The sequence below is a fragment of the Osmia lignaria genome, chromosome 13 (genome assembly GCF_051020975.1).
Source record: "Osmia lignaria lignaria isolate PbOS001 chromosome 13, iyOsmLign1, whole genome shotgun sequence".
NCBI lineage: Eukaryota > Metazoa > Arthropoda > Insecta > Hymenoptera > Megachilidae > Osmia > Osmia lignaria.
This window is the reverse complement of record NC_135044.1, coordinates 6,489,816-6,514,017: the sequence shown is the minus strand read 5'-3', so window position 1 is coordinate 6,514,017 and position 24,202 is coordinate 6,489,816. Positions and strand designations below refer to the sequence as shown.

Sequence of the window (24,202 nt, the reverse complement as noted above, 5' to 3'; positions counted from 1 at the left end):
AATGATATCTTTTTTTCTTCAGGACTGTCTTTAACTCTTTCAAGTTTAACGACTTTGAAGTCCAGTTTAATAGTATTTGAAGTTCAAGAACTTGAAATTAAGGAACTTCATTGTTTTTTCTTTTTTTTTTTTAAATAAATAAAGGGAGAAGTTAAAGACGGCCCTGATTCACATTCGTTTCATCATAAATTAGTCTACTCGAAGGCAGTCTTTTTCATACTTCTCTTATATCATAAGTAATCGAATTATTGAATAATTGCTACACGAGAAATGCATGGTGATACTTATGAAATTCCATTCTGTCATTTTTAGGCCATTCTTTAATCTCTTTCGGTCAGTTGAATGATAGGAATGGCAGTCATCGTTATACATCTGGAAAATCAAATTAAACCAATAACTCAAGCGACGCAGAATTTATTTTGAATAAATCTAAATCCGAAAACTGTCACGTTAAAACGATTGAACGATAAGATACGGAAGATGATAAATGAATATTATCACCGTAGAAATGGTACCAGAGCCGATAAGACCTTTTGACTGACATAGTTCAATCTCTCTTCCCTCTTAATAAGGCATTTTGTAAATTACATACGTTCGTGAAAATGATCCGATCAGATATTGTTCGCCTCTCTCCACGTGTTCTGAGCCAAGTTTTGAAGCCTAAGGCTACTGCCGGTATTCTCGTCTGGTTCGTAAGCGGAATTCGTGTGTCCAGCGTGTCCCTCGAACACGTCCTTAACAGAAATCTGACTGCTTCTCGACGGACGTCCTTGAATTCCTAAAGGATTCCCTGCCACTCCGTAAATATTGTTCGCTCCTAAAGTTTGCATTTGCGATTTCCTCCTCGCCATTATGCTATTCCTACGTCCTTCGAAAGCCTTGAAAGCTTTCGCTGAACGTCTGGTTGACATGTTCCTTGGTAAACCTAAATAAATGATACCATTTCTTCCCTTGTTGCAATTCATATTTCAATATCGTGCAATAAGCAAAATTGCAAGTTATCGTGATCTGAGATTTTGTTCCTTAAAACTTTCGGACACAGTTTCTGGCAAACGTTGTTCGAATATCGGAAATGCCGTCACGTTCTTGAATACGTGACAGCCACACAAAGGAACACAAGATTCGCTTTTACATATCATCAACATATTTTTTGTACAAGATGTTTCAAAAAAGAATGTGAAATGCAAAAATTATAAATTCTATCTTGCAAGATGATAAATTAATTTTACATACTGTGCCAAATTTTGAATTCGTTGTAACGCGAAATTAACAGACTTTTAACTTACCGTTTCCTTCGGACATACTGAAAAATCGCTGTCTAAAAGCAACATCAAGCGTATTGATTGCTTGAGTCTTTCTCCGACTCTTTTCAAGGTTTCTTATCGTCTTTCTTCTTCCAGGACCGCTACCACTGCCTTCTTCATAATCACCCTCCATTCCGTCTAATCTTTGTAAATCTCTGACTATCTCCACCGCGTGTTTCGATAGTAATGCTTCCTCCGATAAATCCTTCGTCTAATAAATCAAATAGAAAAAGAACTGAAGAAATTGGGTTATAATTAATCTGGTGGCCGGATGACGGCATAAGACGTCAAGAGGGTGGAACGGCAGTAAAAGTGTATTTTATCGTTATAATGTGTTTCGTGTTGAGAAGAGAATTATTTTGTTTAGTCAAATATACATTAAGTTTTTATACATGGCACATACCTTCTTGCAACAATACCAATCGAGGCTGGTACTGGCTAAGATATGGGCGAACGTGCCAAATCGATGGAACAGCATGGCGGTAAATTGAATCACCAATATCAGCGCAAAAAAGAATACGAAAACCAAACCAATTGGTTCGAGTTGGAGGTACTCCTTTGTAATGTGTACCTAGAAAATGCATTGTCATCATTAAAACAGACGTTGATAAATGAGCCTGTACAAATCGAATTTAAAATAGAAACACAGAGAACGAGATACGCATAAGGTAGTCCATATTGCGGTTATTATTGTTGTTTCATCGCGTTATATTAATTTTTAAACAATCTTTCTAAATTCTATCGATCTAATTTTTTAAAAATTACAGTGCAATATTATACTTTAAAATGAAGCAACAATTATTTTTCTTGTACGTACGTAATTACTTTATTTTTAACAGTTATGACAATTTATTATTATTATTGTCAGTTTTTTTTAAATTAATAATTAAAGATTGATTGATCGTACGTACAAGAACACCGCATAAACAGATATGTTTCTAGACACAAACATGTATAAGCCACCGTTTAGTTACATTGACAGTAACTCGTTAGTGGTGCTCCTCTGCTGTCATACCTAGCAGTGCATTATCAGAATTAGACACATAAGAATGTGAAACAATAATCTGCGTGACAATTCCTCCCCTCGTTCATAGTCAGGCAGATACACCCTCTTCTATAAGTCACGAGGCAATTATTAATTTCAATTTTTCATTTAAATTAACACTACTAAAAATAATTTATTGTACAATAATTTTGAATTTAAACCTTGTTATCGATAGATTAATTAATTAATTTTTTACTAAAACGTTGAAATCCAATGATTGGAGTTGAAACTGAAATAAAATTATTTTAAAATGATAAAGTGTGCCATGACTTATTAACGAGGGTGTACATAAGTGGAAAATAGGACAATGTATACATATAGAGGTGCTTTTTGACTTCAACTCTTTCGTGACCCGTGAATCGTGCACGCTCTACAGCATTGTGAAAAATAAATACAAAGCTTCTAGCTTAAATTTTAGATACTCCCAGGCCACGGGAGAGTTGAAGGGTACAGAAGTTAATGTTAGTCAAGATAAAAGAAAACCTATGAATGTGAGTGGTCGTACGACAACGATTCTCTTCGTTTCACATAAAGACGAAGACGTAACGAGGGATGATACATGGGATGAGGAATCCAAATTAACAAGATATCGATGGTTATTTGTGACTTAGCAAACTAGTTTCTAGTCAGTTGCTTGATTCCGCCCCAGCTGTTTTATTCGTTCCGGGTGTACCTGTGCAAACATGTTAATGGTAATTTGCCACGTGCTGCTGTTCCACGTTATTAACAAAACACAGAAATGTCCCAACAAGTGCAACATTATCACCGGATATAATAATTCCAGCGTGCTCCGATGTTCACTTTATCCCGCGCGCTAAATTTTTCGACTAACAGCTCTATTGTCCACTTGTGTTCAATAATTTTGAATTAAAATAATTGTTAAATGAATTGAAGGAAACGAAAAATTTATTAAACACAAGATGAATGATTTATTTAAAAATCACTAAATAAAAGTATAAAGGGCTAAGAACTAACGAATACTAACTAATAAAATATTTCAGCGGTATTTATATTTAAAAATCACTAGACAGAAGCATAAAGGGTTAAGGGCTGCTAAGAGCTAACAGACACATTTTCTCGAAATGTCAATTTTCTTAGAAACAAGGCTAAATATAGAAATAATATATTTCACATTTTTCATTAATTTTTGTATGTAGAATCACCTTCGTCCATCAATACTGGGGCACCCTGTGTAATAGAATCAAATTGGTAATATTGTTAAAATGATAGCTTAAAAAGTGAAAAATCCAAGTTTGGATTTTGACTCCTTTCATTTCGATTTACTGTTATAAATGATAGGAATTAAATGTAAATGATGAAGAAAATGGCGTGAACAACGGAGCACACGGAGGTGTTAGTCTCCCGAGGCATCCAGTGAGACAGCATCTCTGTTTTTCAGTTTCCATTTTTTCTTTTCTTTTTTTTTTTTGTTTGGAAATACCAGGTACCTCCGAGGTTTCTTCGATGAAGGTGACGTTCGTCTTGACGCCAAGTGGCCAAATAACATGTAGCTGATCTTTATTCAGCTGTAGCAAGAATACGATCAGAACGAACAACGCATTGAACATAAAAAACGCAAATACGCTCTTGTTCCGCAGCTCAATCAGGTCGGCGGCTATACGAGCCTGTCATGAATCAGGAAAGCAAACAAACACAAATTAGCAAAGATATGAAAAAAAATACGCTCCGTCCAGTCACTCGTTGATCCTTCAGCTTCTTCGAGGATTTTCACTGAGGACATTTCACTCTTGATTCATTTCTAATATTTAAATTTCTTTTTTAAATATTAAAGAAGAAATATCTGATTTTTTCATTGCAAAACAATTTTAATGCTTTAAAATTTGAAATCCACCTCTGGAACAGCGGATGAAATGAAATTTTTACAGCAGAAAAATAATTTAAAGTTTGAAAAATTAAAATTAAAATTATTTTTAATTGATAATCAACGTGTTAATGTTTATATTTCTTGAAAATAAAGTAATGTCTCTAACATTGAAAATGTTTTGCCAAAATAAAAATAGATATACATAGTGATAAACGTAAGAACCAAATGGCTCATTGATATGGAATGGTTTTTTTTTCTGTCGGGGGAATGGGAATTTGGGGTAAGATTTAAGAAGCAGGATAACTCGACATGGACGGAGCGGTCTTTACCTCCTGCGAGCTTCCGTCATAGGTGATGTTCGTCTTGATACCGAATGGCCATTTCACGTGCAACAAATCTTTGTTTAATTGGAGTAGAAAGACGATCAGGACGAAGAGGGCATTCAGCATAAAAAACGCAAACACACTCTGGTCACGTAGGTCCTTTAGATCTTTGGCGATTCGTGCCTGATGTAAGCAGCATAGTTCGGTTATTCAATTATTCGATTATGAATGTTATAAACTTTCTTTATACTGCCAGAATTGATTTTCAATTATATTTTCTTGGGCACGTTATTTTTAAAATTGTTTCACTTCGAGTAATTTTCAATTTTCTATTTTGATACTTGATTTAAAAGGAACCTAGCACTATGATAAATTTTTAAAATGCTTAAAAAGATAAATAACTGTATAAAATAATAAAAATATAGGTAGATTAAAATATATACTTCTAGAAAACAAATAAATGATTTAACCCTTGAATAGCTGAGCCTGAATCAATAGAGACCCAGAAAAAAACAAATTTTCTTATTACTTTGGCGAGAAATTATTTTTATCTTTTGACCATTACTTTTTCTAAATTAAAATAGTTCACTTTTTTCAATAACCAAATCTATTAAAACAAAAGTTACCTTCTCTGCTTTGTCTTCGTCGATAGGATAGAGATACTTCTCCAGAAGATCCTTCCAGAATTGTTCCTCTTGAAGCGACAGTACATCGATCTCACCCTTTTTCAGTCCATCGTCGTTCAGCCAATAGGGTCTACTAAGGAAATGACTACCCTCTCGATTGCCTTCGGTATTTTGACTAGTCACAGTTTCCGCGTCGGTATTGCAGTCCTGATCTTCAGCAATCCGGGAACCCGCGGAGGATGCGCGTATTCGTCCTGAGTGACTATGAGGATCCACAGCCCTGAATAGACGAAAATAATATTAACGAATTCTTACACTATTTCAACTATTAATAATATTAAAGAAATAGTTAATAACCTTTCAATGACTTCCAAACGTTTGCCAACTTGCTCCAACGACTCGGCAATGGCGACCAATTGTTGTTTTTCATTAGAAGTCTGACCATGTGTGCAGAACATGCATTTAAACAATCCTGCCAAGGAGATTTCTATCGATCCCTCCTCGTCTTCGTTCGACCCAACGCCATTTTGCAGAAAGCCTAACAAGGACTTTTGTTTCGCTTTCTGTTTCGCCTCCTCGGCTTCTTTTTTCTCTTGTTCAAGTTCCTATTTGCACGGTAATAAGAAAACAAGACATTTATTATGCGAATAACAAGTAATAAAAATGATACCAAAACGAATTTCAAAAGTAAGCAGAAAGCTATTGTTACAGTGCAATTGTAATAATTTCTATTTTACAATATAGAATTAAATTGTTAAATATTAATGGTTAGTTACGATAGAACGATAAAAGAAGGTAAATTAATTAATTAGTATGTTAAGGGGGTAAATAATTACCTTGGCAGTTTTCTTAACTGGTACTTCCCTGGTCCCCCACGTAATGTCATGCAAATTACAGATCGAGTAAATAATAAGCAGAACGTACATTGAGGGAACTGTTATAAAGTAGATGAGACTGTATAATAGGCAGTTTATTTCCGCGGGATGCAATATTCCGGCTATCGCCATCTGACTTATTAGTAGTGCAACAAACAGCGCGGAAGGTGACAATGCTCCATCCTGAGAGATGCTTATTGCAATTCCAACAATTACAGCAACCATTACCATGCTATACAGGGTGCTGATCAGTGCTGCCATAAATACCTGATACACCATTGTTAAAGTTAATTAGCATGCACGGTAATTCATTGAAATATGAAGTGGGTTTAAACGTGGTAAATCATTCGTGATTAGGAATAAACTAAAACATACATTTGCAGACAAGAAAGCAACACTTCATTTTGCGTGCAGAATTATATAAAAGCGTACCCTCGATGGCCATGTTTCAATTACCAGCACCATCCTCCATTTTAGTGCTCCATCTGTTTAATGATATTACAGTGAAGTTAATATTATAAGTACAAAGTGTATGCCAGTATTGTTAAAACATCTGATAATTATTATAATTCTTTTAATAATAAAAAGTGGAATTAACTCTTATCAGATCTATATCATTATTAACCCTTATCTGATATCTGAAGAGAATGAAATCAACCCTCGGACGGCGGACCATGGAGAGAACTCCAATTTCATATTATTTTCTTTTCTTAAATTTTATACTGTTCCGTCTTATCCAACAAGGGTTAATCGTTTTGAGCTACCAGATCGAAGCAAAGCAGAAGAAAAATGAAGTACACGAGGACATTTGAACGAACCTTTTTAGTCTTTTTCACTTGGACTTCACGGGTACCCCAGGAGACGACGTTCAAGTTTATAATGGAATAAAGGATCAGAAGGAGATACATGGAGGGAATTGATAGAAGGTATATGATACCGGGTACGATACACCAAAATTCTTGTGGATGCAAACAGGCAGCTATGAAGAACGAACTGGACAAAGATATCAAGAATATAGCTGAAGGTGAGCCGATACCGTCCTCACCCAATTGGAGGGCCGTACCTACGATCACGGCCATCATTATCATCGCGTATCCTGTGGACAATATTTGCGCCAACAAAAGCTGAAAGGCAAGGACATAGGATGACAAACGTTCAAGGCGTAACATGATTTTGAAGGACGGATTCACGAGTGGATCTACTTACTTGAATATTCGCCTTACATGTAAAACATACGAGCATAAATAATAAAATAGGGATAATGTTGTAATAGAAACTGGTCCAATTGTCAATCTTGAAAGCAGCTACAAAGGCACCCACCAACATGAGGAAGATCGTACCTGGTCCTAAGATTGTACCACCTAAAAGAAATTAAAATATTCGAATCGAATGATCGGTAAAATTAGAATAAATAAATATTTAACTGACCCATAAGCAAAATTTGATAAGAGATGTAGGGAAGAGAAATATTGTCGTTAATTTTGATCGTTCGTTTCGCGTCCATTAAAAGATCCATTATATTGGCTATGGTAGACGGCACCCATCGACGACGTTGATTGTAAAATTCATTGAAGCCCTCCGGTGCGTGTGTGTAAGCATCGCTGGCTGCTGAATATTCAACCTGTGCCATTATTGAATATACCACAATGGTTAATCACTGTTTTCTCGCACCGTGTGGTTTAAATTATTTTTAAACAATCAAAATCAAAATTTTTCTAAGAAATATGATACAATTATTTTTTTTTTTTAATATTAACCCTTAATTGTGCATGAAATTAATTAAGAATTTCAAAGAAATATAAAATACTTACCCTGTAACCTCGTTGCAAAAGAAGAGTACAAAGCCATCGATCCTCTCCTTGATCGTACTGAACATAATGTCTTGCCTCGTCCGATCTCGTCGTATACTTCTTCATCACGTTATCATCCATCAAAGCTTTACCTCTAAACAACGAGAAACAGCCAGGACTACAAAGTACACAACCGATCATATGCTCGGTTGCCTTCTGCAGCCAATGCCCGATAGCGTACTCGAACATCTGGTACCATACCATAGGACCTGACATAATCAATCAATAGAAATGAAATGAAAAATTGTTATTTGTTAAATCTACCAATAACATTCTTAATTTCTTTATATAAATTCAGGGTGTTTACCTGAACCAACTGGGTGAATACGACCACAAGCTGCACCAAGGTTCTTGTTCTTCTTCATTAAGTCCACCAGTAATTTCACAGCAGCCGGTTGGAAATCAATGTCACCATCAAGTGTTAATAAGTAAGTGTTCTCTGCGATCACTTCTTTACGATCTACGCTAATTGGTAACTCCATTAATCGATGACCCAGTAAATAGTACATGTACATAACCTGAAGAAGAAAAATAGAAGATAAAGTTTCTCATCTTTATAATTATTTTGCTGTTTCTAATTATATTCTACCTGACTCCAACGTTTCCTGTGACGAATCTTACTCTTGTCCTTCAAATGGGCAATCATCTTCGTTTTTCCCGGAAGAGTCCATACCAGTCGACCACCGTAAGGTGTTACATATTTCTTCGGGGCCCTCACATGCATCCGCGTTTGATGGACATCCGATGCAGCCTCGTCCAACGTACCCACCAGTAATTTCACGAACCAGTTCACCTGGGACTCATTTTCATCATGATCCGATAACTCGAAAGCGTCATCGAAAAAGATGTGAGCTGGAAAAATAAATTCACATTGCACACTTGTACAAATTGATATTTAAGTGAATCATTTTTAATGAAGTCAATATTAACCATAGCACTACTCTTAATACCTGAAGACATATTTGACACATTTTCAAATATAATATCACGCGATGGATGTAAGGTTGAGATATAATACTTGATACTTTTATTTATTAATGAAAAAATAAATTTTATACGCTTGAATAATAATTTATTTTATCAAACTTGATCCATATAATCCCAAAGAAGGTGAACTTACTCTCAAATTCATAGTAATCTGGATCGACTACTTTCAAATATTTTTGGGCAACACGTCGGGCACATTGGTCTTCATCCAAGCGTAGGATACTCTTCAAGAATTCTATCATTTCCTCCTTGTTCTCATGCCACATCGTTGCGCAGGCATATATCCTGGTTACGTGATCGCTGCTTTTCACTGTCGACGGTGGTGTTGTTGAACCGTCTGTCTGCTCGTATATGGTCTCGTAATCTCCGTCTCCCTTTTCCTTCTCTATCTCTGCCAGATCCTGATCAACAAAAATACCTACGTTGTCATGAATGATTCAGATGCTGGTGACGTCCGAAAAAAAATCTTGTAAATTTTCAAATTTTCATATCAAATTTTTGACCACCGCTCCTGTGGCATTTGCCGTGTTCATCGATAACGACTCTTGTTCTAACAAAGGATTAATTAATCCTTTTGTTGCAACACAAAGCTTTTATGTTTCAAAATAGTCGTTTTTGTGTGAAACGTGTACCAAAAAAAATTTTTAACAGTTTTTGATAAAGGCAATTGTAGCGAAAAATTTAAACCGCAAATTACGTTTTACCTCAACTTTCACCTCCGGTTGATCGTCTCGCTTCCGATTCAGACCCATCGACTGATCAATCAACAAGGAATTGTACATTGGCACGACGAACAGCTTCTCGGTCGCTGCGAGACGTTCGCATTTCGGTGTCCAAACGTGCAAGGTAATCCACGTTTGTGACAACAACCAGAGCAACCATACCCAGGCATATTGCTTAGACACGAAATCATTGAGGAACGGTGGCGATTCGTAAAACAAATAATCCGGGATAGTGCCACGGAATATGCAAGGATCGCTGTTCCTCAAGCCGCATGCGGCGATCAACAAGGAGATCGATACCGGTATTGTCAGATTCACAGGAAAGGCATAACTAAATCCCTGTATCAGAATTTTGCAAGCGAATTTACCTGGAATAAGGAAACCGTGATTTATGTATCGTTCTTCTTTCAAGATTTATCAAGATTTATCAAGATTTATCTTTCATGATATATTATTAAAATTTGTATTTTTGTTACAACTAATGGGAATAAATCCAATTTTTGAACTAAGAATGATGGATGAAACTTTAAATTTTAAATTGATGTAGTCGATATACGCGACTTACCAAAGACGTACGCGAAATAAGCACCGAATATTTGCAAAAGTAGAACAAAAATCGGAGTATGGACATCAGCATCGATGGGTATTTTGTCGCTGGTCTCCAATATTTCAGCGATGTCAGTGATTCGAGAAGAGACCACTTGCGATGCTTCGATTTTATGCTTCCCAAAAGCGTCGCTCAACATCGAAAATAAATGTCCCACGGTTTCTCCTTTCATGTATAGTATCAATACAGTGCTGATGAAGAACGCTAAGATCTTCCATATGGACATAAATAGGTAAGTGAAATATCTTGTCAGACGCAGTTCTTTCTTCACCCTTCCTAGAGACTTGACAAATCCTAAAGAATAGAAGAAAACTATGTAAATAATTATTTAATAGTTAAAGTGAAACAATGTTAACTCATCGTAAAGATGAAGAAATTTGTTAAAATAATATTTGTAATTGCAACTATTGTTGAAAAAAAAAAGAAATAAAGTCGGTCAATCTTTCAGTCCATTGAAATCGTCTATTAAAAAGTACTTTCATAACGATGGTTCTTCAAGGATTATTAAAGTTTCAAATTGATCAAGATGTCCATAATAGTTTATACGACTTCTCCGTTCGTTTCTTCAGCACCGTAGACATTTCTTTTCGCAATTTATAACTCTTTTAATTATCTCTCGACAATATTGTGGTTCTTACCGATTGGACTTTGTATCGAAACATAATTTTCCCACCATCCGCAAGAAACCAGGAACAGAGACGGTGGTATGAGCCATAATGATGGTCGAGAACTGTCCAATAATGGCCAAAGGAAGAAACTTGTTCCTTGAGCGGCTAGAGCGGCAATATCGATCAGCACCAAGACAAATCTCTTCGATTCGTCTTTGGTTTTATTGCGAGAGAGAAGCCCTTTAAGAAAAATAAATCCTTTGTATCTTAACACAATCCTGGCTTACTGGTCGTAACAGTTTCGCCTGAGAAACCTTTTTCATTTAATGAACCGCTTTTAATTATTTGGGATGGAATTTAATCATCGAACGGCGGACCATGGAGAGAGCCCCAATTTTAAATTTTTGCATATTGGTATATCGTCTTTAGAATTATTTAAAATTGATAGCTTTCATTGCACAAAATAGGAGTTCTCACTGTGAAAAATATATTTTTTATTTTATTCCCGTTATTATACTATCGTTATAGTTTTATGAATCACCGGGTACACGAAATCAACTCGAAAAATTTAAATAAGTGTTTTTATAATAATATATTCCATTCTATTAATTAACTGCTCTTGACCAGAATGAGAATCACCGATGAGCCATAATTTTAATTTAATCCGCTAAAAGAATTCAGAATACCGTAGAGATTGCATCAACAATTCTTTAGATACCTTTACTTTGGCATCTCTTACCTAATAAACCAGGTACGAAGCACACACAGTTCGTCAGCATTGCACCTTTAACCACGTCCAAATCCGGAAGCACTGCTATGAACATTAAAGCAAGACCGACTACATGAAATGTCTCCATGAAAAAGACGAGAAGGAAATGGGAAGCAGGTGGTTTCTTCCAAGATTTGAATATGCATATTCGAATGCTACGGATCAATGTGCCGAATTCAGGAACTGCAAAGGCGATAATGATACACCAGATCCATGCTATCCTCTCTTCTTCTGGTAATGTAACTATGTATTGCTTGTCTAGATCTGAAACAAACAATTCTCTATTATTTTCTGTTCTGTGCATTAGGGTAACTAATATTTTATTCTAGACTGGATCAGGTCCCTTAGAAATTTAAAGATTTTTTAATCGGACTTTTAGCTCTAATTATTCATTTTCAAATTCAAGCTCCCAATTTTCTATTTTATACCATTAATATGATAATAATTTTATTCAATTCTTTCCTTTTTTAATTTCAAGTGTAACAACTCTTCGATCGTAATGACAGTTAATATATTAAATAAATAAAATTAAAAAATTAAAAAACTATCACTTACCCAATTGTTTATTGCAAAGAGCAATCTTTCGATCCGCTTTTAACTGCGATGTCATGAATAGAATCGTTCCTTTGGCAACTACACCGCTTCCTAACACTATCACAAAAACCATTAGATAAACGATCACTTTAGTTACTTGTACCGTCACCTCGAGGCATCTTTGATTAGCCATCGATCCGGAATCAATTTTCGGCGGTGGATTCCGGAACACGTCCCATCCTTTCGTTTCCACGACCGTCCTTTGACTAGAACAAATAGAAATAAATTTTCAATCGTAACCATTGAGTAACTCTTTATCCATCAAATGAAAACTTAAAAGTTTGCAAAATTTTCTGCTCCTACAGCTCAGTCCGCGGCAATTATTGTATTTTCCTGTTCGATTGGCGTTCGGAAATAATCTTCTGTCTCACCTCATCCGTTCCCTTAGAGCAGCAAGCACAGAACTAATAAACTTTTGCGACCAATTCATATCAGTTCGATGATATCCACGGCCGGCGTAATCAATAATCGCGTTATTAAATGTGATTAATATCGGCTTTAGAAAAAGGCAGGGTCGAACTTTCCAAGGCGACGAACATCTAAAGACATCTTAAATCTAATTTTAACAAACAGTTAATAAAATGGGCCAGCTTCGAACTGGAAAAATGTTACATGCTTTAATTGAGCAATTAAATTAGGGAGAGTAACAGATACAATACAGCCGACCCTGAACTGTTTTCCAATTTTCTTCCCAATTTGCTTACTAGACTTTATTAAGATTTATACCTATAACTTTCAAAATTTTGTATCTATAAAACTTTGAATTATTCAAAAATATTTGGAAAGAAAAGGATTAAAACGAAACAAAATCGATGGAATGCGAAGTGGTTTAGTCGACATGAGAAACGACCGAACCTCGTTAGTTTCTTTTTACCAGAAAAGAAGCTCAACGTTTGCCAATGTCATGGTTGTTTCGCGCGGACACACGTGACACATACCTGTCGCCATAATCTTGAGTCAATGGGGTACTCTCGCCGTCCGAAAAGTCATCCGCACCAGCAATCGCCCCACCGCCTGGTATCATTCCATTTTGTTGCTGATTTTTCGACATTCTGTCGATACAAAAAATAGAAATTATATTAAAAATATGGTAACCGTGTAGAATCGCATTTACTTACACATAATTCAGGACAAGGTATCAATTATAAATTATAAAGCGTGAGATTAGTTTTCATTGCCAATATCAAAGACGATATGACTTCTAATATGAAATAATTCGAAAGCAAAGGAAGATTAGATAAGATTCATTATAGAATAGATAACTATCATTTTTGTAATCCAATAATCTGCTATCGCTATGAAATAATACTATTAAAATTGTATATACAGCTAATTTATAGAAAGTGAAAACAATACGCTTTATGATCCTTTATTAAATTCTTTGATACTTCATATTGAAGAAACTTTCGTATTTTAAATTCTTTTGATTATATGAATAATTCAATGGGAAACGTAATATAGGATTGTTTGGAGGAATAAGAAGTAGAGCAGAAAACATAAATTCTCGTTCGTACGAAGTTACTTTCCACATATTAGAAAGGTTCAGCTAACAAATACTGGCACGGCGGTAAATCATCGTCATAAAATAAATATTAAATTGCTGTGATCAACACACGTTCAGAGAATGCTCGATCATGCTATTTCTCTTAAATGATATACTTAGGGACACTTTTATAAAAAAAAGAATTTATTTTTTCTCAGTCTAAAGAATTAATAAAAGAATTTTAATTTCAATTTTAATTTCAAATTAAATTCTACAGATGTTCTAAATACGACAATGAGACAATAAATGAATTCTGAATAATTTTGCTGATAAATTTGAAGATCACCAGACTTTAACCCAATTGTGTACATACATTTATCTAGAAATCATCGATAAAATGTAGTTTAATGCAGAAAAAAAAAATAGCAACGTAAGAGTAGAAAACGATAAGAAAGCAGGTACGTAGAACGCGTCTTTTGGTGTACAAAAAAGAAAGTTGAGCAATGAAAAGAAACTCCAGTTGCAAGCACAACGTAACTATCGAAGCAAAAGGTAGGAATTGTCCGTAAAACTGATGAATTATCGTATTTCTATGGCTTGTTGGAGGTAAAATTCTATTCGACAAAATAAATACCAACGATGAAGCAAAAGCTATGTAACGGATCAGTTGCTTAGACTTTCTAAGTTTGTTGTTGATCGCCAGGTTTAACAAGTTGCTTTCCACCGACTAACTAGTACGGTCATGGTGTCTTTTTTTTCGTGGAAAAATCTGTCCTGATAGGTGACTGCACCACTATTGCGAAAAGGTCCACTGGGTAAGTTAATTAGTGATTCGTCGAGAGTGGATGTAATAAGTTCCAGATCTAGCTCTCTGCAATTATGTGTTTTATTACCTCCATGGAATTCAAGTTGATAAATTGAAACATGTGTATATAAATGATTGAATAGCAGTTGTTTTCTATAGAAACTTTATATTTAGAATAATGGAACTTGAGTCAATCATGACCCAGACCATAATTTTCGAAGACTGCAATAGGATTAACAAACGTACATATGCAACCATTTCCGTGAAACTTAATTGTGGGACGTAAAGGAGGGAATGGCGATTAAGCGATGAAATAGGGCAGAATGAAGAAAAAGAAGGAGGTGGAGGCGAGACTAGATCTCTTCATGGTGTTTCGATCTCGGCTGGACAAGACGAGAAGGCGAAGGCGTATCTTTGTTCGTAGAGGTCTGGGCTTTCTGGTTCCTGGACAATGAAAGTGAAAGGGAACGAACCGTGAAAGATAACATAGCAAGGACGTCCACTGCAACTCGCCATGTCGGTTGCTGCCCTCGAGGCACGTCACGGATTCGTTCATTCCACCGTTTCACCCTCTCGACACCGCTTACTACACTTCTCTTTGTATCCCCTGTTTGTATCGATACTCTTTCCACCTCGCCCTTTTTTCTCGGGAGAACCTTTCAAAGCTGGATTTAATTTGCATAAATTGACTCGAGCATTTGTGCAAGTAGAAATTTGATGTTTGGGCGAGCCGACAAGTTTCACTTGAATAAAATCTCTTCTACTGGATAATTTGCATTATGTTGGTAAATAACTGATATTATTGGAAGTAGAGGTGGATAGGGTTCAACGTGTACATTGGAAGACAACGTAAGCTTCATTTGGGGTTGAGTAAACGAAGGGAAGAAATCTCCTACCACTTGCCTTGGGGGAACCTAGGTAAAATATAGGGAGATCCTAGGGAGAATCTAATATTTTAAAGAGATTCTAAGTAGAGTCTTGGGAGAGCCTTGGGAAAACCTAAGAAAGATTTAAAGTAAGCCTAGGAAGAGGGAACCCAAAATGACCTAATCCTTCCACCCCCCCTGCACTTCCTACTCGCTAAAGAAACTTGTGATCAATTATCTCAATTTTTGCAAATTACATAAGGTGTACCTTCAACTTTAATCTTATATCAAGGTGACAGATAATGCTTTAATAATATCTTCAATGCTAAATGGATTACTGCCTCTTCTTCTTCTTCTTTTTTCAAGTTACTTCTGAACCAATAATGATGATTGAAGATGAAAGGGATGTTCACGAGTCTCTGCACCTTTGTTCTTTATTCTCTTCTTTAAACTCGTTCTGATTCTGACTCGCTGGAAGGTCATACTTTTGTGGTTTCAACATCGCGTTTCTTTTTCAATGCGTATAATTTGTGAAAGTGAATCGTTCATTGAATTGGAAAGAAATATCGAGCGTTTGATAGTGGACCAACCAAACTCGTTATTAAATATCAATAGTCGAGTTTAGATGAATTTTGTAAATATATTTTTAAGATCGTGTTACTCTTGTAGGATGAAAATTGAATTAGTATACGTAATTACAAAATACTATGAAAATGTAATTTTTTTAATAAAGTGATAAAAGTATATTTGACTCTAAAGCACCTCGCTCGAGGTAACTATTTTCATGTGCTAGTAAAACGTTCTCTCGATTCAATATCAAGAAATCGTCCTTGGAATAGCAGAGCAGCGTCGAAAGTCTCAAGGGATATTCGTTAAAACACGAAGAGAACGTATCTCGCGAAGCTTATCAAGTATCACGATATGGTCTATTCTTCTACTATTTTATTTCCATCGTAATTTACGCTCGTATGCATAAATGTCCCCGGCATGGTCGTTGGAATACCACGAGTTTACACGGTCCAGTATTATAGTGTTTCTACTCCCTAGGCTACCACTTTTCGTCGTCTTAAGGCCGTTGTCCTATGAGTCATTGTCCATGGAATTGTTTGAACACCTCTGTGTTCTTTAACCCTTTCGCGAAGCCAACCTACCTCGTTCATTCACTCTTCTCTATATTTAACGAGGAATTTAGTGGCTGAATATTTTTAGAAGGTAAACCTTCCCCCTTTGGTTACCTGTTTGGCTAGATTGTTACCTTTCTTTTTTCGTTTGTTTAACCCTTGAACGGCGGAGATCCAAGCTTACAAAACAGACATAAGGATATTAGCCTAAACTTTACAAAATTCATAATCATTAACCTTTCTTAAAATATGTAAAATTTGGCATAAATGTTTATAAAACACCTATTAAAGGAGACAAGAATTTTAAATACTTTTTGAATTTTTCAGAATATTAGAAACAAAAGATTGTGAATATTTTAATATTGATCGATACAAAGTGAGAAATTCTGAATAATTCTAAAGATTATTAATCATCAATAGGGTCATTAAATAGATAATTAAGTTTTATGATCCGCTTTCTTATGATAAGTTTTATGATTATACGTTTATTTCAAAATTTGGAAATATACTTTCAGTTCTCTTTTATCTCTCTCAAAGACGGAATTCATAAATGTGTTATATAAATAAATATTAATATGATTCTGTATAATTCTGTCTCTAGTCAGGTAATTTATACAAAACCAAAATAGTCAGTAAAATTTGTTCACTTTTGCCCTTTTTCTTTAATTCATTTCTGAACCAGTTTCTGAACCAAAGAGGTCCTCGAAGATTTGATAATCCGGGCTCCAGAAATTTTAATTCTGTCATAAATCGAAGGATAAAGAAGAAAGTCAAATGTAACACAGTTTCTCAACAATTTCTCTTAAAATGGTCGCCTAACTGTTACGATCAAACTCTTTCCAACCCGTGCCCTAATTTCTCCGCTGATACTCGACGTCATCGAACTCTTTCTTTTTCTATCCAATGATTATTTCTCTCCTTGCAACAACATTCGTTCAACAACTTGCAATTCACTAATTGAAAAACATTCTTTGAAATCATTTTTATCAAACAAATGCCGTGGATCTTCGATCGGTTATAATGCTTGCTTGTAGGAGGCATTCGATTATTCAGCAGAAAAAGATAACGGTACTGCTTCCTTGTGGCAGTGACACCGATGACAACGATTTAAATGTCGTGCTACACCTACCGATCGAATAGAATGCGTACAATAGAGTTTTATAAAAACAGTTCGCTTCGAACAAATGAAATCAACCAATTAATTATTTCAATGTCAATTTTATTGGTTATACAAAGGACACATTTCATTTTGATTGCAGCTTTTATTTGTCCTTGTTATCGATGATAACGGTGTTAACTTGTAGGTGCTGCTATATAAAGATTGCTTGTTTGCACAGATTACTGATTACGAGAAAATTTCACGGTTTAATTGGTTTCTGGCGAAAGTGGTTTCGTTAAAAAGTAACTGGTTACACGTATTCTAAATTTTGCATATTTTTGTATTAATTTAATCCCTGTACAATTCCGAGCATGGAGAACCAAAAACATATGGTGGTATAGGGGAGGGAGACATCACCACTCGTTATACATAAAAATATTAAAATTCACAAAATTCTAATTTAGAAAATATATTTTTTTGTATTAAAAGTTGATAAGGAGTAAAATGCTTTGGTATTGAAGACAAGAGGAAATTATTTGAAGTAAATTTTAAATATTTATAAATTTCTATTTTGGGAGAGATACGCTTTTGAATCTATATTTAGATGACTTCTTCTAAAATTTGGCCATCTATTTTCTTGCCACCTTGTACGATTCGAAACCGGAACTGGATTGTCCTACGAGCAACAGCCTTCACCCCAGCCTTGGAGGATAGAAAAAATAAAGTCAAATGATTCGGGTGGAATTTCAGCGATTTGCACACAGATGAATCACAGGACGAAGAAAAGGGAGACAGTTTCGACGAAAAAATGCAGTAATAGGGAGAAAGGAATGGCCTTGCATCGGAGGATATTTCGAATTGATTCGACGCTGAGAGCACGTATGTAAGTACCTACAAAGACGAACATATACCATGATTAACCGGTTTCAAGCATCGTTATTTCTTTGTGAATCAACATTTTTCCCGCGTATCCGCCACCATGCTTCCTTCTTTATCCTAACACACTAATGGGTTACTGTGTCTCTGGGTGCAACGCGTGATTCCCACGCCATGTGATTCACCTGTCACTTTGTCATCTTCGATCTACCGTCTTAAAGGGTCAGGCTGCCTTGACCAATTCCGAAAGTACACTATTTCTGCACCATATGTTGAATTTTATACCGTTTAATTTTGTCTAATGACATTCTTTTCTATCTTCCATCATTTCGAAAATTTAACTTGACCCCGTTACATGGAACACCCTGTATACCTGCGTATGCATTTCCTGATTTTTTTGATTCACATTTTTTTGTAAAATTTTAAATAGTTTGATAGCTTGTTTTAAGTATATACAATTACGAATACGATTACTAATTCAATGTGATGTCATGAATAACGTAATCTATTACTGGAGATGCTGAATATGTACATGTAATTTAAGTGTGAGAAAGAAAAGGTTTCTTGCTTCAAATTTATTGCCGTCGATTAAACGATTGATTTTTTATAATGTTAACACGTTATGAGTAAATATTATACGATCAGAAATGTTAGTTTATTTTTTTGACAAACTATGCACTTTAAACAATAATCTAAAAATTATATCTCAGTTCTATTACATTTCAAACTAAAATACACTTCTGATCATAATCGCTTAATCTTAATCCATCTTCAGTAACCTTCTTTAGATTATGAAAGAGGAAATACAATTCCCGGAATGATCAATAAGAAGACGATAACAGCCAGTGTTAAAGTGAAGTAATATTGAAAGGTGTCCTAGATCCATTGCCGATGGATGTATCGCATTTCAATGAAAAAATTCGATGTAATTAGATACAATTTTCATTCTCAAATCACTACATTCTCTGCAATGATACTATCGAAGTTACTGAACCTTCAATGACGAGAAATAACAGCCTTCTGAGACTAAGAAACTTCTATGACATTACAAAATATTGTATTAATTATTTTGTTTTAAAATCATAGAATTTAAAATTATTACTTCTAATTAGTCGATCTAATGTCATCTAGAATTAAATCGTAATGTGCTTTCCAAGAAATTGCAACTAACAATTTTATAGAACGCCATTCTTTTATTGTATATGCTATCATTGTTTACTGAACTTTTGATAACAGATAACCATTATAAACGACCATCATTTCAGTCTTCATAAATAGTACTCGTCGACAACCTGGATAATTAATTGTATTTCTCAGTCATCCAAAAAACCGAAACATCCAGATTAGAATTCTGGTCCAACAATGCCATCATCAGAATAATTTTTTCTCTTCTTGATTGTGTAATTTTAATCGGTATATTTATTTGTTGTGACAAGATAACTAGGATAACACGATAACTAACAGGGTTTTTACAGATATAAGTCAAGTTTGTGTATAATGACCTTCGGTAAATATTAAACAACTGATTGTTAATAGAATTAAAAATCGGACGAACATGTTCTGTTAGATTTATTACTTATAATTCGTGTGATAAAGAGATAATAAGAATTGTTGTTAAAAAGAAAAGCTTCGTTTGATGATAAGGGCTTTTTCTGGAATGACTTCAGTCATGCAGTAAATGAATCAGTTTCATTACGCAATTTAAGTATTTCATAACTGGAATGTCATCTTTTTTAATATTTTTCATATTTAAAATTTTCCAGATGTTTCATAACTAAGGTACAATTATTGTAAATATTTGTTCATTATTTAAATTAATTATTTTCTGATACTAATTTCCCTACAATGTATCATTTGAATCCAATATTTAAAACGTGATTTCAAAAACGTGATTTCCCAATTGTAATGACAATTGTGACTGACAGAAGCACTTGTGACAACACCACTGCGTAACAGATGTTATCAATTATTTGTTCAATCACTTCGTTTTAATACATTATACTATAACCATCATCAAGTATTTGTTGTACCAAAAATCATCTAACAATTATACAATTTTCAATAAACAATAACTATGTATTCTATGAATATAATTCCAATTATTGTTAATGAACAATCAAAATGAACGAATTAAACAAATATTAAATATTGTCAATGAATAATGATTGGGAATCACTTTCTTAACAGCTGACGATTATGCAATATGCAATCAAAAAAGCATAGTAATCATGCAACAGGTTCTGATTAAAGAGTCGAATAAAAAGAATGGTACTTTCTAAGCCAATTAGATTGTCGACAAGGATGAAAGAAGATGATGGACGAAAGTGAGCAAAAGAAACAACACCTACAACGTCACATCGTCCTATAAATATCTAATTTCCACCTCACGCCCTCGTCTGTTTTGCAATACCGTTATAAGTACGTTCGAATGTTGTCTTGTAAAACGATCAATGAAATCTTCTTGATAGACAAACCACTGCTCGTCTTGGCATAGAAATCACGCGTTCTCATTATTAAGCAGGGAAAGCCGGGGCATATGTTGTTACATGATTAATCAATGAATTCGCTGAATTTTCTAGGAATTTCCACTAGAATACGTGATTATTATCACGAAATTCTTTCACTTTCCTCATTTTCTCTCCACTTTATCTTTTCTTCATTAGCCGCTCGTCTAATCTAATCTAATCGAATCTAGTCTGGACGAAATTTTTAATCAGCCCCTCTGAATTCGTTATAAAATTAACTCGGTATCACCGGTGACAGATTGAGTAGTAAATAAATAATTAGCCTCACATGTAATACAAAAAATATTTATGGTACCAAATACCACGAATCTATGGAATTACCAAATGGTTCGATAACCCCGGTACTTGAAGTAAAAACAGCTGTCATCGCGATGGGATAGGATCGGTAGCGATCGGATCGGATCATTCACGAAATTACGAAACCTCGTGGCTTCGATGCACAATAGAAAGTCAACGTTCATAGCCGAGTAACGTTCCCCAGAAAGAAACTATCCCTTCCATATCGGTGGAACGTAGCACAAAGTTTCGTGTCTGAAGAAACGGTGAAACAATTCGACCCAGAATCCATCCATCAGTGTTTACCTGGTTAATACGAGCCAGGATTTATCCCGAAAACACAAGCGATCCCACACTTTCTCCGCGCATAACTGAAGGAAAAACCTCGGCACGTACCTGTCGGACGAAAGTGAAATCTCCTTCGGGCACTGGAAAACCGATGGAACCTTAGGATTCGTCTAAAAGGTGAACGACACGTATCCCGAAACCGCGACGATGCTTTTTGCCACCCTGGTACCACTGGTTTTCCTCTTCGGATCTCATGGAAACGTAATTTCCCGGAGGGGAACAGCAACCATCTGTACGCGCGGTTGCATTAGAAACGATTACACGATCGACACGAACTCAGAAGAATATTCGTACGCGCGAAAATCGCTGGCAGAGGATCGTTTCAGTCGGTCGATGACCAAGGATGTTCGTAATCGGCCAGGTGAAAGCCGTTTAGGTGAGCGGCGAACCAACGACTGGCTTAGCCACGATCTACCAGAGGTACCAGAAGCGATTCAGAATCCCCTCTTGCCTTCCATTCCTGTAGAACTTTCACGACACACGGATAGAGAGCGAGTCTCTCTTTTACTCTTTCCTTCCACGCACGATTTTTAACGGTCTCTCTTCGTCCGTCAACCGAGCCACTGTCCCTTCGACGATTTTTGATGTCAAACCCGGAGACCAGTACCGAGAGACGCGTGGAAGAATGGCCGATCTATTGGCCGGAATTCCAACCCATTGCGAAATCATCGGGCTAGCAGGAAATCTACGCTATGTCCGGTTTAACCGCCTAATTAATGAAAATTTCAGCTGATATTTCACATGAAAGTTGTTTTACTTAATAAGGTAAACTCCACGGGGTTAGTTCAGTCAGGAAAAGATTACCATTTTTGTGAACTTTCGTGAAAATCATTTTGCAATAATTCTTTGGGTATGCGAAAGATCATAACTGAAAATTATTAAATATGATAATATTTATGCTTTTTACCTTTATATATGAACGACGAAGAAATATAAAAATATTCTGGTGCCACTGAATCAATTTAAGGAAATTTTTATGGGACACCTCTCTGCAGTTTCAAAGTTGTCCAAATGTTGGACCGTAGTTCATGTCCGATGTATCACTGAAGAATTCCGCAACGTTAACGTTCTTTTCTCAAGGGTGCTCTTGCGAAACTTTTAATATGACGTGAAAGACACGAGTCAATAGAAATCATAGCTAGAACTATTTCACTGGAATAGCTGACCAAACTATCCTATCAACAGCCTTGTACGTGCATCAATCATTATCTTCACTGTGCGTCAGATCGTTATCGAATTTTTAATCAATCGTTGATATCATGTACGTTCAAGTACACGCACTATGAAAAGTTCACCTTCATCTCGATAACGAAATAAAATAAAAATGAAAATTTTTGGAAAATTTAATTCCTAACTTTAGTTCTTATTTATAGATAGTAGGTATTATCTAAAAATTTAATCAATAAAATTCATTTTCTTTTTTTTTTTTGTTTCAAATATTTAGATAGATTTGAATGTATTGGATTTGCATATTGCGGTATAAGTTACCAACCACGTAATTAATTGTGCGTGTAACGAAGGCGTCGATCTGAATTGCAGTCGACCTGAACTAAACGCCTTCACTGTTTCCGAGCACTGCATTTATCTCGAAGGTCGTATTCCAACTCCTTACAAAGAGTCCTGCAAAGATTTAGTTTTATTAAATATACTTTTATAAATAATATAGTTCAGAAACTAGGTTTTTGAATACTGAATCTTAGAACATGTTCTACCAGGCATTGATGTCTCTGTGGTCTTAAAAAGATCTGGTTCAATTAAAATAGAATGTCAAATATGAAAATTTTCGTTAAATTAATATGAAAATATAACATTAATTAAATACATATAATATTGTAAAAAAGAATTATTTTTACAATTGTGTATAAAAGTAATAAAATAAATCATTATGAAAAAAAAATACTATGTAACCTGAAAGAAATGATAAATTAATTATAATAACCTGTTTTTTCTCAAATTAAATTGAATAAATATTTTAGAAAACATTGTGTCAGTTACATTTTTTTCTAAATGGTTGTAATATGCAATTTTGTCTCACAAATTATAGTTCTCCAATATGGCAGCATATCCCCTGTGCAACCACATAATCATTACACCAGCATTTACCAATAGATGGCGGGTCATCACTAATACAGGGTTCTAATAAGAACGAATGTTTATATCCTTATCTTGTCAATTAACAGTTGTCTACTTTTATCTGAAAAAAGACAATTCAATTCATGGATTATTAATAGATACATACTACTTTGCTATTTATATTACCAAGTTCATTCACAATCACTTTGATTTATATTTTCCTATCATATTCTATTTTTAAAATAAAAATATGAGATTTGTTTACAATTTTTGTAAGACAATAATTTGTTACTTATGTCATTATTTATCACAGTTTTAAAAATAAATATTTAATCGTTTCATATCTAATCCCTTTTTAATTTATATACCTTCCTCTGCTCTTATACAATTTTGAAATCAATTTCTTAAAGGTATTGTAAGTAACTATTTACTTCCTTTATATTTTGATATTAGATTACTAATTAACAAAACTATTTCAATTAAATTTGATTATTATATCTATTATTTACTCTAAAAAAGAAGATATTTAATCAAGAAAAAAGATACAAAATTCATAATATAAAATACATCTGAATTCTTCGATCAATATTTGCTG

The 24,202-nt window shown here is 34.8% G+C and overlaps 1 protein-coding gene and 1 long non-coding RNA gene across 9 annotated transcripts; one reads left to right on the top strand and one right to left on the bottom strand.

Moving 5' to 3' along the window:
• Positions 1–110: 110 nt before the first annotated feature.
• kkv (hyaluronan synthase-like protein kkv) lies at positions 111–22,684 on the bottom strand. Of its 8 annotated transcripts, none has more exons than XM_034319001.2 (21): positions 22,442–22,684; positions 13,074–13,187; positions 12,097–12,341; positions 11,512–11,805; positions 10,803–11,012; positions 10,123–10,458; positions 9,540–9,925; positions 8,969–9,236; positions 8,438–8,700; positions 8,156–8,366; positions 7,810–8,057; positions 7,427–7,619; positions 7,205–7,359; positions 6,817–7,122; positions 5,481–5,728; positions 5,124–5,403; positions 4,504–4,680; positions 1,708–1,875; positions 1,287–1,515; positions 593–925; positions 111–372 (listed from the first exon to the last, which is right to left on the bottom strand). In XM_034319001.2, the coding sequence occupies exons 2-20, from the start codon at positions 13,184–13,186 to the stop codon at positions 612–614; spliced, it is 4,644 nt and encodes a 1,547-aa protein (XP_034174892.2). In that variant the 5' UTR covers position 13,187; positions 22,442–22,684; the 3' UTR covers positions 111–372; positions 593–611. The 8 variants fall into 8 exon arrangements, with proteins under 8 accessions (XP_034174892.2, XP_034174893.2, XP_034174894.2 ...); XM_034319002.2 differs by lacking the exons at positions 4,504–4,680; positions 22,442–22,684 and adding exons at positions 3,798–3,974; positions 21,583–21,948; XM_034319003.2 differs by lacking the exons at positions 6,817–7,122; positions 22,442–22,684 and adding exons at positions 5,960–6,265; positions 21,583–21,948.
• On the top strand, positions 17,415–19,397 carry LOC117601818 (uncharacterized). Its single transcript, XR_004580805.2, has 3 exons — positions 17,415–18,050; positions 18,114–18,392; positions 19,174–19,397. It is a non-coding gene; the product is annotated as an uncharacterized LOC117601818 (long non-coding RNA).
• Positions 22,685–24,202: the final 1,518 nt, after the last annotated feature.